Raw genomic sequence first — 15,042 nt, forward strand, 5'->3', positions numbered from 1 at the left:
AGTTTCCCCTCAAAACCAAATGCTGGAGCTAGATTGGTTTTAACAGGTTTGAGAAGAAGATGGTGTTTCTCTGAGAGACCAGTGGCTCAGTAGTTTGGGACCTGATTTTCCATCAGTGAAATAGCCTGTGTCTGGAGGCCATGTCCTTTCTAGATGTATTTCTGTAGGTGAGTGTTTGTATTTGGAAGACTTAGAGCAAGCATCTCATGTTTCCACCCTTCACCACCCTCCCCAAAATTTTGCCTGCTATGCTGATGGTAGATAATCCCAGCCAAGTCCCAGTCTTCTTATGGGGGACAGAAGTTGTTTCCTGCTTCCCTCACTGACAAAGTCCTACCATAATTTGTTCTTAGTGGCACTTGGCTGAGGATGAGGGTGCCTTTTCTTTGAGAATATGCCTGATTTTCACCAGTCACCAAGTCCAGGTTCAGTCCCAGTGGAAGGTTACTGAGAGGACCATGCACTTTCAGAGGCCTGAAGCATCATCATGCCTCTAATCCTCAGTCACTTAGTTTCTTCTGAGGGTTTCCAAACCCTCTGGCTTCTTGAACCTCATTTTCTCTGTGGCCACCATCAGAAGTACCTCCTTCTGCCTGAACCTTACTTGAGCCTGTTCCAGTGAATGCCTTGTGATCTTACTTTCTGAAGGATACTAGAAGAATAATCCCTTCCTGCTCACATTCCTATGGGATTCACAATTCAGTAGACTTCTCATCTTCTTGGTCCCTTCCATGATATCTTTCCCAGGCTGGAGAGACCCAGGCTATTTAGTTAGCTGTTGTTGAGAAGACATTCCATGTCCTCTGTGGTCCTGGCCATGGCTCTGTGAGCTTGCCATGGTGGAAATACCCTTACTGAGACAGGGTGGAGGAGGGCCAGCACCACAGACAGCTTGGAGCAGCACAGCAGGTACGTGCAGTGCCTTGGCAGTTTTCTTTGTTGCTGCTGGGTTTTTTTAACCTGCTGCTGAGCCACCAAGTGGACACTGTCACAGAGCTGCCTATTTTAATCCCAAGACCTCTTTCCTGGCCAACAATAACGGGCTCAGAGGGCATCATTCTGTGTTCAAGGTGTTTATGTCACGCTACTCTTTAGGTTTAATTATGTCTGGGATTTTTTTAACATCCAGCATGTTAAAAGTTTCTCTGCATTATGAGATTCTTAAGCAAGTTTTCAGGGTCAGCTTTCATTTTGAATCTCGTGAATAACAAGTTTCATCTGGAAACTGTGTCATCATCTTATTCATCTCTCTCCTAACATCATTGATGAGTGTGCCCACCAGCACAGGTGGGGGGCCTGTGTGGTTCACTGGTGACCCTCTGCTTGGGAAGTAGGAATTTTCTACCTCTTCTGTTTTCTTCAGTCCTCACACCACACATTCATGTGTGTTAAGAGCACTCTTCCCCTATGTCAGCTTGAACCAGTGAGGGGCCTTGGTGGAATATTGGTGTTTGGAAAGTACCAGTGCTTATCCCAGCTGATGGTCAGCAAGGTAACTCTGCAGACACTGCATTTGTCACCCAGCCACTGCCTTTAGTGTCACCAACCAGGAGTCAGCATGAACTTCTTTATGGACGAGTGAGCAGAGACCCAGCCTTGTATAGCTTGATTTCCCCTTTCTGGGTGCTTGGAGTAAGTATTTGTGTTGGCAAACTGCCCATCTAATCTGAGGACATTGAATGTGGAAATGCAGCAATTTTTAATAAGGTGAAAGCAGAGAGCAGCACCGCAGCCTCTGGTATGCTGCAAACAGGTTTTGTAGCCGTGTCAACACATGTGGAGGAGAGGCTCAGTTGCCCCGACGGGTCTAAAGGGAGAAGAAGGTGTGGAGGGTAGCAAAGGTAGATACAAATCAGACAAGATAAAAATCACTACAAGCTCTTTTCCAGTTGCCTATTGCAGAAATGCTGCCTTCCCAGAGAGGCAGCAAATAGCGCAGCGCTTGGAGGGCTGGTTATAGCTCCCAGCTGCCCTGCTGAGATTATCAAGGAGTTATATCTAGTTTGGGTGGGATTTTTATTTTCATCCAGGACAGGGAGGCAGTTGCAGGACAGTATGTGCAATGACCTCCCACTGGGTTGTTTCCCCAGGCTGCATTGTTTGGACCATGAACACCCATGATGTTTTTGGAGTGTATCCACAAAAGGCTTGTCCCAGCAGGGCTCAGCTATGGATCCACTGGAGGTAAAGGGTCCTGCTGGGTACCATGATACCATTTTAAGGCCCTGCTTCTTTTTTGCTTTGTGTCAGTCAGAGTTTAGCTTTGAGAGTAGGCTGGGGCTACCTGGGCCATGGGTTGTGTTGTGTGGCTTTCTGAGAAGCTTAAATCACAGCTCAGCATCTTTGTCTGTACCACATACAGCTCTGCAGGAAAGGTACTTGTGTGAGTACCAGCATGGCTGTTGTAACTAAATCCTGACTCTTCTCGCGGTTTTCAAACAGGTTTTAAGCTTAATGTTATTACAAAATGTTTGTAAAAACTGGTCTTTTTTTTTTAAACGCCCCCAAAAATGTTCTAGATATTATAGGGCCTGAAGTTAAGTCCACAGGAATTAGCTTTGAAGGGTTTAAACCCCAGATTTGAAATGCCTTTGTCTAAAAAGTTATGAAGACTGATGAAACCTCTTTTTTAAAAGAGCTTAAATATTGGTGCAGCCTGAATATTGGTTCCACTTTAGAGGTGTTGTTAACTGTGTTAAGAGTTGATCTGCTTCTGTGTACTTGTTTAAAAAAAAACTAAAACAAACACATGTATTAAAAGTCTGTTCTTAATGGGAGTCAGCCATTCAAAACTCATTCTGCTTGTTGTACGTCCCAGATAACCCAGCCTGGCTTTACATCACACTGCAAACAACTGTGTATTTGCTTTCAACAAAATAAGTTGGAACTTCGGTGCTTTTAAAGTGCTGTAAGAGTTAAAGAGAACCAACATCTGGTTTTGTGTTGTAATGCTTCAAGGTGTTCTCACCTTTGGACAGAGTCTTTCAGAGTGTTGTTTTCAGAATAAACAAATATTCACAAAGAGGGTTCTTGTATTCTTGGAGCAAGAAATGTGTCTGGTGTGATTCACTGGAAAATAGTATTTAGAGAGTGCATTCTTGACAAGGAGAGAAGGTTTTTCAGGTAAAACCAGTCTTCTTCTACTACTGATACGATTCTTCTCTGCTCTTGAGGTTGTGTCTCAGCTGACTGCAGTGGCAATCAGGACCATGGACTTGTATCTGCAGCACATCTTGCTAGTTGAGAGGGGGGTGAGGTGGAGATTTATTTCAGGCACCAATGTTTCAGGCACATGCAGTGCTACAGCTGTTCTGTTTGTTGTGCATGCAGGCTCTCTTTTTCCTGCTCTTGGTTTGCTGGTGCATTTAACAACTGTCCATTGATATTCATGGTAATATGAAAAAGCCCAAAACCTATAAATAGAATTAATGTGCAAAATCCTGAATATTGTATGGCAACTGTTTTCACCAAGGAAGGGCTATGGAGAGATGGTGGCTGACATTATTACTTCTTAGTGTGTTTCTGCAGGAAGATAAATAGGATTGTTAAGAAGCAGTAGGTATTGGCAACAGCATGTTACTGTGTGATATTTCACCCTTTCATGATCATTGTTGCATAATGATGTAACTAATTAACCTAAAGAAAGTGCTCACAGGGAGCCAGGAATGTATAAAAACACAAGTAACATTCATTGCACAGTAATAGTGAGTGGCAAAAAAGTGACAAAACAAGAAAAAAAAAAGCCTGAAGTTTTTAAAGGAAAGCTGATATTCAGGTAGCTGGTGATGATCTGGTATTCTGTGAGTGTTTGGAGAATGTGTAAAGGTTAACAAAATTGCCAGTGTTTTTGTAGCCTGGGTGACTGGTGGGGTACAGCCTGGGCACACAGATGCTCTGTCTGAGCCCTCAGGACCTACAGGATTGCGTCATTTGCCGGGGTTTAACTTTGCTCTTCAGAGGTAGCTCCTGGTGAGCACTCATCATCCCACCATGCCCAGGATAACAAATAACATGCCAAGTGAATACAAGTGGTGTTGGTGAATATGTCATGGGCAGGCTATGGCATATTATTTTTCCATGTGTGTGGTGACAGCTTTTATGGCCTGGCAACAGATCTGCCTCTTTCAAGTATTTTATGTGAACCTTTATGAAGCCTCCAGCGGTCAGGTGTTGCCAATATTGCAGGTGTGCACGAAGTCAGTGAGTGGCAAAACATCTCTTAATGCCCTGTGCTGTGACAGCTGAATGTATGACAATTTTTCCCCCCCCTTTCCATTTAAAACAGAATGCTACAGATAGCTCCTCCAACTCCTCTCAGAAAAGGGAACAGCCTGTGCGAACTCTGGCTTCTCCTGCATCCTGTGAACATCGAAGAATTTGCACTCGTGGACACCTTCACGACCATTACAGCTCTGACCACTACCATCTAGAACAAGTAAGGTTTCTTCCCAGTGTTGCTACCTCTGTGTCTGCCAGTTTGCCAGTGTTTGGTTTTCCTCCACATCCCTGAGACAGCTCCCTCCTGCTCTCTCCATTTCCTTCTCAATTAGCTTTAAATGGCTTCCTGTTATTAAAAAAAGAGGGGAAGGGGGGGCAACACTATGGTTTAGCATGTTATGTTGTACCACATGTGCACAGGCCCGTGTAGGACCGTGACAGTTGTAGTCCCTCATGAGCCAAAGGCTGAAAAAGTCCATAATGGATCACAGTGAAGGGCATATAAAGAAGGAAAGACAAAGTTGTTAAGTATTGGCTCTTCAGGAAGCCAGGAGACCGTGATTACCAGTATCAAAATGAGCTTATTTATCTTTTCTCTCTCTTCATCTCCTTCCTACTTCCACAGTCAGTACCACGATCCTACCGGCACGTCAACTTTCCAGATGATGATGAGGAGATAGTGCGCATCAATCCTCGGGAGAAGATTTGGATGACTGGGTATGAGGATTATCGCCATGCCCCAGCACGAGGAAAGAACTTTGATCCTGATGACATGGACTCCTACGTACGTTTTGCCAAAAGCGAGGCCTCGAAACACGAATACACTTATCCTTACGTAGACAACTCGGACTTTGACCTGGGTGAAGATACCAAGGGTGCTGTGATAAAGACTCAACCTGTCAAATTCAAGCCCAGGCGGAAGGAAGATGGTGAGAGGTCGCGGTGCGTGTACTGCAGGGACATGTTCAACCACGAGGAGAACAAGCGGGGTCAATGCCAGGATGCTCCAGACCGCGTCAAGACTTGCATCCATCGAGTGAGCTGTATGTGGTGCGCAGACACTATGCTCTATCACTGTATGTCCGACCCAGAAGGAGACTATACAGATCCTTGCTCGTGCGACACCAGTGATGAAATGTTTTGCCTCCGGTGGATGGCCCTTATCGCCTTGTCTTTCATTGCTCCATGTATGTGCTGTTACTTGCCGCTTCGGGCTTGTTACCACTGTGGGGTCATGTGCAGGTGCTGTGGTGGAAAACACAAAGCTGCTGGATGACTACAGATGCATTCAAAGTGTTAGGTTTCTCCTGTAGTTCAAGGAACACGTTGGTTTTGGAGCACTGAGGTCACTCACTTTAATGCAGCCACTGTGCCCGACAGCATCCGGAAACCACCAGTTTGGATCACTTTACATTGGGTCGTCTGGGGCTCACACTGCATTGATTTGCTCATCAACTGTTCTAACTAACTAACCTACAGCATAGACTTTTGTATTATTAATCTGTAATCAAAACAGACTGTCTTGTACATGTTTAATTTTTTTTTTTCATTTAAAATGAGTTTGAGAGAAGAACTGCTTTAAATGGTGGTGGATTGTAGAACATCTCCAGGTTGTGTCTGTCTTGCCTCCGCTTGTGTGGTACCAACAGTGTGTTAGCAAGCTTTGGCATTTCTAGAAATGGGACGGTGTAGTGAATGAGATCTCACTTGGAAGATATTTTAACTTACCGTCAAGCTATTGTGTGTGTATAGAAGGTGTGCTAGTAACAAACTTGTACCACAACACAGTATTTCTGTCACTGGTTTTCTTTGGGTTTTTTGTTCTGTTTTCCAAAGCTAAAATAGCCATCTAAGCTGCAGTTTCTCTTCTAGGGTCCATCGTCATTTCCTTCAGCAAACATCTTAAATTATTTCTCTGTTCCTAAAGCTCTGTGAACAGAAAGTAAGGCTCAGTTACCATAGTCACATAGCCATTGAGAATCTGATTGTCCTCCTTACCTGTAATCATTTCAGACCACTACTTGAAAGGGAAACTTAAATTTTAGGCTTTTCTCTTTTCCCTAAATAACATTGGAAAAATGTGTTTTCAGAGCTCTGCCCAAAAAGAAAGGGAACTTCTTCATTAGACAGCAACAGAGATCTGTGAATAAAACACTAAGGTTCCAGATGAGGAAAATTGTTGATATGCAAAGAATTACTAACAATGCAATGTCAAAAGCACTATTATGGCAATTCTGGGGAAATGCTGCATTAAGTGGTGGATTATATGGAAAATCGTGTGTGTTTGTTTTCTGTATACATGAGCATGAGAACATTCGCGTCCACTGTAGTAACAACATTTAGCAATCCAAGCAGGTATTGAAAAATCCAAAGCCAGGATGTTAAATACTACTTCCAGTCTGTGACCTGCGGTCCCAATCTGCCAGATACTTCCACAGGTCTCAGCACGTTGCTGTGAGCCTGTGTGTGGGATGGGAGCATGTGAGTCCTTGCAGGAGCCAGACTGAGGTGTCCGCCTGGCTTTCCCCCTCCCCAGTTCACCACCCAGGTTTATCAAGTGGATGCATAAGGTGCATACAGCAGGATAATATTACTTTAATTTTTTTTATTATTATTTTTTTTAATGTCATGTTGTCTTGTGTACAAGGCTTGTAATTAGCTTGGAAAAAGAGTATTTTTCTAATATATTACAAGGAATAGCCAAATAATTTTTATTAAAAAATAAAAAAAAAAGATTTAGCGCAGTGAGCTCTAACTAGCATAGTACAATCCGAATACTTTGAGGCAGCTAGGGATTGGCTTGTCAAAGCTGGCACTGCTGTTCCTGCCATAATTTCTTTCTGCAGTAAATTGCCAGTGGGCGCATGTCCTTTCCCTCCCTCTATTGCACATTGACATCAGTCTTAAAAGAGAGGATTTTTTTTTTTTTTTAAGAATTAATTTGCCAAATAAATGTAAAAGGAACGCTTGCCATTCTTTCTTGGTGGAATGTCCCAACGGTTCCTCTGAGAGTTAATCACAGCTTTTTAGTCAACCATGAATTAAGTATGCAATGTGCTTATTATACACTATAGAGTTGGGTAGGTTTCATTCATAGCAGTTACTGGGGATTTTTTCGGTTGGAGAAAAAAAATTGAATGATAGTGGAAAAGGGATGGAGTGTAACACTCTGGGTGATGTGTCTGGGTTTGCTGAATGAAATATAAATATTTTGTGCCTAATAGCAGTTGACAAATCTCTCAATGGTGTCTAGTAAACATCAAGCCAGCCTCGTAAAAAAATAATTAATGAAACAACCTTTTCCTTTTATTTCTGTTCTCAAAAGTTGTTTCATGTAAACAAACATCTGTAAGATCTTCTCTCTATAAAGCACAACACTACAAAAAGATCTTACAGTTTTTTGTCCGGTCTTGAAGTGCCCCTATTTATTTAAGTAAAGTAGACATACTCCAAGCCTTTCTGTATGTCTGAAAATAAAAGTTATTAAAAAAAACTCCCACTTTTTTATTTTTTTTCTTTCCCTCCTCCTTCCTCCCTCTTCTCTTGGGTTTTTGTAATACTTGTAGATTTTGCTGCGTACGTTATTTGGTTCGTGATGGCAGTGGTGTAAGGGCACAAGGATAGAAATGGGTGGTTTTTTGTAAATATTTCTCCTTAATTTCCACACTGCTGCTGAACAGTGTGTAGCATTCTCCCAGTCAGCTTTGCAATACTGACATCAATCATTTGAGAGAAATTATTCAGATTTTATTTTTGTATCTGTGGTAACAAAAACATTAACCAATTTTTTTTTCCTGTTGTGGAAAGGTTTTGGGTTTTTGTTTGTTTTATTTTTTCCAAGCTATTGCTCACGTTAACAAATTAAAGTGCCTGAAGCCTCATCATTATGTATCTATATACTAAAAGTTAAAACCCTGTTGTATTGATTTTTATAAGCCTTTTTACCTCTGTGTAAAAAAAAAATATATATACAAGTGTATGATGTACATTTTAGTTCTTAACTTCTTTTTTTATTGTTTCTAATATGTATGATCAGTGTAGCTATTGCTTTAAAATGTACCGTGTAAATACAAATACATCATATCAAAAAGATGCTGTTTATTGTCAAAATTATGCTGTTTATTGTTGTTGAGGTGGCTGGGGACTGAGGGGGAAACAGAAAGGGGGCATCTCCAGAGCTCAGTGTTTAAAGAAAAAAATTGCTTAATTTTACAGTTTTGGGTGGCAAAGGCTGCTAAAGCCTTGGGCATGGGCCATTCTCATCCCGAGACAGCAAGGGAGGACGAGGATGGGTGGCTTTTTCCTGGTGGTTTTTAGGTGTTTTCCGGATATTTGGCGGGAGGACGTGGCCTGGCGGAGCAGGCCCTGGCAGCCATGGCAGCGGCCAAGGCTCCCTCTTGCTCTCCCTCTCTTCTCCCCTGAGGCCTCACCCCACACGGCTGTGGGCTGAGTTGGAGATGGTGCAGGGCTGTTGTTACTGGGCTTTGTTTCACCTCAGCAGGGCTCTGAGGAGAAGGGGGAGCAGGGCAAGGCCACAGAGGTGGCTGCCGAGCGAGGGCCATGCCGGCTGCTGAGGGCACACGAGCGGCTTGGCGGGCAGCGGGAAGGAGAGATGCCTCAGGTGCTGCCTGGCACTGCCATCCCTGCTCAGAGATTTAGCATGGAAAGAGAATAACCCCGTTTAAATGGATCCCAGGCTGCCCCCAGTCAATGGGGAAAATCAGGGAGAAACCGGTGAAGTTTCTGAAGTTTTATAATTTTTTCCAACGGCTTGGTCAGGCCAACACCAACCACATCTGCAGAGCCCAGGTTTGTTTTTCCATAGGTAAGTGATAACAAAGCTCTTCTTTTATGTGCTGCTGGTTGTTTTGCTGCCGAACAACAAAGCTGCTTCAAGCAGTATGTAGGAATCAAAGAGCACTCTTTTTACTCATTTATATTTGTTTACATACTCCTTGAAACGTGATGTGCTCATATAAGCAAAGATTTCTGTGTACATTTATTATACAACTGATGGTATGTGTATGTTTTTTAAAAAGACACACAACCCTCATGAGAAATGCTCAGTGTGGGTCAGGTGCTGTGTTCAGGACTCTGCACACAAGATTATTCCATTCATGTTGGTGTTTGGCTCCATCAGCAGCAAAGCTGCAAAGTATTGCTTACAGTCCATCACTCTCTTAACTAATGGAGAACTCCAACTCTATTCCCTGGCCATTTGGATTTAGCTTATCCCACAAAATGCCTGGCTAAAACTATGTTTCAAGCAGCCTTGCTTTCATCTGTGAATCAAAGGTGTTGCTTATGCCTGGAGATTTCTAAACTGAACAAGAAAATGTTACATTTGGGCACTGAATCTGTGGAAAACACAAGTGTCATCAAGATAGGAGGCACCATGAACGTCAACCAACTTTCTGCAGCATAATTTACTCCTGTTGTCTGTCTGGGACAGGTATTGTCCTTTAGGTAGGATGCAATCACAGAGGCTGAGATTGGAGAGGACACAGATACTGTAAGCTTGCAGCCATATGAAACCACAGATTGAATATTTTATGGTTTAAAAAACATCCAGTTCACTAGTAAATGTAACACAAAATACATTTCAGAATAATGTCTTCACCCAGGCTAAGTTTTAGGGTCTGACAAATGCAGCTTGGCATTTTCTAGCATGGACTTGACACCAAGTGTGCAGCTACCATTGCCTGGGTCAGAGTGGCTCTCCAGGCATCTCTTTTCCCTACTTAAGCAGCAGCTGTGCTGACCCAGCTCACACCCAGGCTTTTCCTGTGGGGAGGCATCCTTGGTTTCAGACAAACACAGTTCCACCTGTGTGAATTGTTCTCCTCGTAGGCTGTGAAACTAAGGAGTCAGATGGTAAGGAGGGGATTTTCTTGACTGCTCCCTCAGGAAGCCTACAAATGCTTCTAAGAAGCCTCTCCTCATAGAAGCAGCATCAGGTCAGGAGTGGCAGCATGAGTGGAGGGCAACTGCAAGGGGCAACCAGTGTGGGTCCCTGCAGCTCTGTTCTTCTCTAAGGGACAAAGGTAAGGAGCATTTCTCAGCAGTGCAGCTGCTTGGCATTGCTTTCAGGGGCATGAGGGGAGTTCACCTGGCTTCCTTTAATCACTAGGTAGGAGGTTTTTCTCACTCTGCTTGGACAGCTTGTAATTTAAATGTGCAAAACAGACCTACCCCTGTTGTGAAAACAAGTCCGAGAGTTTGAATGACTTCCATAAAGTCATTTGGGGGGTTTGTGACAGTCTGGCTTGGAGTATCCTGAGCACAAGTTCATGAACATCCAAAGGTCATTTCCTCCTATCATCCTGGAGATTAATCAGGAAGTTTGGGCTTTGTCAGGAGCCTCGCTGCATGGAGCACAAACCAAGCTGCCAGCAAGGGGTGTGTAAATCTTCTTTCTCTGCTAATTTCACTTAAAAATGCAAATTTGAAGTAGCTGTCAGGATGCCTGGAAACAAGAGGTATCGTTGCATGTATTCTCAGTACTTATCACAGACAGAACTTGTCTTCTTGTAATAAAAGAAAGGCAGCCTTTTTCTGTGAGTGCAACAAGGAGATGCTTTCCTTTCTTTAGCACACAATGTTAGGTGAGTTAGCATCCTCCTAACACCTTGCCCTTTTCCAGGATGTATTTAGGCAATTAAATTCCTTAGAATCTTGATGACATATGTGGAAATAAATAGAAAAATGTTTGGCTTCCACCCAGAGACAAGATATTTAAATGGTGGAAAGTATGTGTGTATTTTTGGGGTCTTATACTTAGATCCCCGCAAATATTTTTAGTTGCTTTCCTGCAGTAGTGCACAACCATCCCATGCCATTCATCTCATTCCCTGCTTGTAAATTCATTTAGGAAGAGTTGACAGACTTTGGTTTGGCTTCTGTTAGATTCCAAGCCTGCTGCCTAACATCGTGTGAGACGGGATCTCACGGCAGCGCTCTGGGTGGTTGTAAGGAGAAAGGTTTGTGAGGATTGTAACATATCCCATCTCTCTGCCTGAGCCATCACAGCTCCATGCTCCGAGGTGGCAAGGAAAGTACAAAGTGATTTTCAGACTTAATGTAATTCATGTAATCGCCCAAGGAGTCACTGATGTTAGGAGTAAGTATCATTGCCTCGGGGAGCGAGAATTAATGCATACTTTGGGATGGATAAGACATTGCCAAGTCATACACAGCCTTAAACTTAATTCTTATCTAGATTACTTAATTATTATTAATTATATAGAAAATGTCACATGAACTGGAATTCCTTTTTTTGTATTTTCTGAGCTTATGTCACGATGAGCTGCTGAAGTGGCCAACATCTGTTTTAAGGCAACTGACAGGACTACTATCAGGCTTACTGCTTTGAGCAAGCACTTTGCTGATTTTCACACTCTTAATTTCCCCACTTCAGTGTTGTGCCCGTGTTATCTTATTAACTGATAGAGCTCTTGATGTGACATTTCCGTTGTAAAAAAGAAGAACTTGTCAGAACTCCCTATCCCTTGGGATAGGGAACTTGTCAATACAGTGAGACCCTTGAAGTATCAAGTCTGATATGTTTCCAAATGTACCCTATCTTCAAATCAGAGATTTCCAGTATGCAGATTACATTTAGCTCCGACCTCATTCAGAAACTAAAAGCTCAGGCACTTCTAAAGTTTGAAGCATTATCATCCTTGTGCCCCAGAGAGTAATTTCCAACTTTAAAAGCCCAATTCCAGAACAACTGAACACAAGTGATTTCACTTTAAAAGTGCTTACTCTTTACAACTTCCTGAGAACAATGATAAAAGCCAGGTTACAAAGTATAACTTTCAACCACATTTTGCAAAAGTGCAGGCCACAACTTACAGCAGAGAGTATCTTGGTGTGGGCAGCCAAAAGAAGCAGTACTCTGCTGGTTTTGTTCAGGAGCCTGAACATTGCAAAAATCAAATCCCAATAAATTTGTATCAGAAAACTCTGAACAGCTAAAACAAAAAAAGGAAATAGAAGTTAGGACTGAATGCAGATGGAGGAAACATGGTTCATCCTAGATACGAAACATAAGAAGTACAATCTTCTTTTTTTAGTTCTTTTATTTTGGGGGATACCTAAAAGGAAGCTACCATTTTCACAGTAATGTATGGGTATGGGGCCTGATGTTCAAGCTGGAATGCCCTCAGCAGTTTCCATGTATTCCTGCCAGGAAGGGTGGATGGTCTGTGCCTGCAAGAGAAGCATTCAGACCAGCACCATGGTTCAGGCTGTCAAACTGGAAATGTATATACATATATTTGGAAATGTATATACATATATTTATATGCATATCCTTTTGGAACAGAAATCCGAAATTACCAACATGATTTAAAGGCCTAAGTGATAGCCACCCTTTAAATAACTAAATAAACAGGTAAAACTCCAGTTGTATGGCTGACCCTGGTGGCTTGGCAACAGTGAATGGGGTTTTCTGTGCAGTGACCCCAAATCTTGGGGATAGCTGCAGGATTTCTCTGTTCATTTAATGAATAGATCTCAGTGAACATCCTCATCTAGAGCAAAACCCCAGAAACTTATTAAGTGGTTGAGCCAGCCACAGAAATGAGAAGGCTTCCAAATAGCAAGCAAAATAGCAATAGGATGAAGCAGAGAGATATATTCTGCTCAGAGGAGTTTTCTGCTTTGCTGTGGCTTAAGTGTCACGTGCTGGATGGTCAGTGATGCTGCTTCTCGGGGGACATTGACTGGGCTCTGGGGAAACCAGGGGCATTTTGGCAAGCAGGAAAGCCTGTGCATTCATTCATCTGTCTGAAATGGAGGAGTTTGTGGTAAGCCATTTGGCCAGAGCAAGGCAGCCTTTGCAATAGTGCCAGTTCCACAGTTTAAATACAGTTTCTGCCACAAGGCTGAGACACAGTTGTACTTCCCACATGTGGCCAGAAATGCCACAGGCCTGGAGCAGGCTGCAGGGTGAGCAGAATCCTCACACTTACCCCTGTCTTTGCAGAGAGATCTCTGCAGAGAGATTTGTAGGGCTGCAATGTGCCAGAGAGGTAGCAAAAATACCACATACATTTAATTTCAAAGCTCTAGCAGCAGTCCCCAGAGCAATGCTATTTGCTGTATTTGTGCTTCTCTGGACTTTGAATAAATGGGCTCCTTCCAGCAACAGGTAGGAGACAACTGGAGACTGTTCTCCAGTTCCCTGAGGTAAAATCCTAATTCCACTTAACTCAGTGGCCAAAGATCCAGACACTAAAGTGAAGCCAGGATTTCTCTCCTGGGATTTGATGGGTTTGGATGCCAGCATCTTAAGGTTTGGCACCCAAAACTCCTCCTCCGCTGGCAGCTCTCTGAGGTGAACTTCCCTTGCTCTTCTTGATCAGGCTGGAGAAGACTGAGGGGAGACCTCACTGCACTTACAACTTCCTCAGGAGGGGAAGAGGGGCAGGCAGTGCTCTCTTCTCTCTGGTGACCAGGGACAGGACCCAAGGGAACAGCCTGAAGCTGTGTCAGGGAAGGTTGGATATTAAGAAAAGATTCTTCATCCAGAGGGTGATTTGGCACTGAAACAGGCTCCTCAGGAAAGTGATCCCAGCACAAAGACTGACAGTTCAAGAAGCGTTTGGACAACACTCTTAGGCACATAGTGTGATTGTTGGGGTGTCCTGTGCAGGAGTTGGACTTTGGTGATCCCTGTGGGTCCTTTCCAGCTGAGGATATTCCCTCATTCTCCTTCCCCCATCCTCCTGAGAGATACTGGATACAATGACAGCCTGCATCTGTAAAAGGGGATTTCTTGTACTACACTATGCACCAGTTCCCCACTTCTGTCTTAAAAGGGCTGCTTAAAGGGGAACCACTTTCTGCTGCTGCAAAGGAACAAGTGTCCTAGTGTCAGCTGAGGATTTTGTGGGACCCTAGGATCACTGATTTTAAACTTAGCTTGTCACCCGGGGTTTTTTCCTATGCCAAATTACAAGGACATTTCATTTAGTTGAAAACTAAAGAAATATAGGTAGGAGGAGTAAACAGTTTTGACTTAAAAAGTGACAAATTGGTGGGGAGGTTCCCTCCACCATCTTTCACTCGTTTTTGGCAGCTTGCAGGGTTTCCAGCTGGCAGCAATTATTTCTGATATTAGGTTGAAATTCCAATCAAAGATTTTTTTAAAGGCTGAATGGATGCCTGTGTACTAACATTCATGACTGAAAGGTCCTTCAACAAAGAAGCACCTCTAAAAGGACTCTGAAAGTGTTTTCAAGCCCACTCACATACATAACATTTTAAGAGCTGTCACCATCAGAACACTTTTTATGGCCAGTTCCTGAAGGAAGTGGTTGTAAAGATGTGGCATGAAGAGCAGCAAATCCAGGTGCTGAGCAGAGAGCTTTTGAACTTAGAGCAAATGTGTGATACTTTTTTCTAACCAGAACAACTGCTGTTTGTGGCCATCTGAACTTTGAGCTACAAGAAAATGTCTTTGGGGTTCATCAGGCTGATATCCTGTCTCTAACCACAGCCTGTACCAGATACTTCAAAGGGAAAGAATACAAGAAACTCTGTATTGGAATCATCTGCTAGCAGAGGAAATTTCTTCCCAACATCAGACAATTTGTCATTGATTTATCCCCTCAATCAAGAGAGTTTATGTGTCTCTTAAAAAAAAATCCAGTCGAATGTTAACAGTGATGTGAAGTTCATTCATTAATCCTAACAAATTTTTATTTGAAATATATTTGATTTCTCTAAAATAACTACTCTTCTACATTTTCTCTGGTGGTTTTCCTAGTGCCGAAATGACAGTTTGAGGGTTTTTTCCAGCCACCTTTTTATACA

The 15,042-nt window shown here is 42.9% G+C and overlaps 1 protein-coding gene and 1 long non-coding RNA gene across 4 annotated transcripts in view; both read left to right on the top strand.

The window, feature by feature from the left end:
- The window catches only part of SPRED2 (sprouty related EVH1 domain containing 2), a 59,346-nt gene extending 51,036 nt beyond the window's left edge, over nucleotides 1-8,310 (top strand). For both annotated transcript variants that reach the window (XM_064414929.1, XM_064414930.1), the window contains exons 5-6: nucleotides 4,286-4,435; nucleotides 4,844-8,310. In XM_064414929.1, coding sequence (XP_064270999.1) covers nucleotides 4,286-4,435; nucleotides 4,844-5,494 — 801 coding nt within the window. In that variant the 3' untranslated portion in view covers nucleotides 5,495-8,310. The remainder of the gene's footprint in view (nucleotides 1-4,285; nucleotides 4,436-4,843) is intronic.
- Nucleotides 8,311-8,790: 480 nt separating this feature from the next.
- The window catches only part of LOC135297419 (uncharacterized), a 33,130-nt gene continuing 26,878 nt past the window's right edge, over nucleotides 8,791-15,042 (top strand). For both annotated transcript variants that reach the window (XR_010359436.1, XR_010359435.1), the window contains exon 1: nucleotides 8,791-9,043. This is a non-coding gene — a long non-coding RNA (uncharacterized LOC135297419). The remainder of the gene's footprint in view (nucleotides 9,044-15,042) is intronic.

This window comes from Passer domesticus, chromosome 3 (assembly GCF_036417665.1).
Source record: "Passer domesticus isolate bPasDom1 chromosome 3, bPasDom1.hap1, whole genome shotgun sequence".
Classification (NCBI taxonomy): domain Eukaryota; kingdom Metazoa; phylum Chordata; class Aves; order Passeriformes; family Passeridae; genus Passer; species Passer domesticus.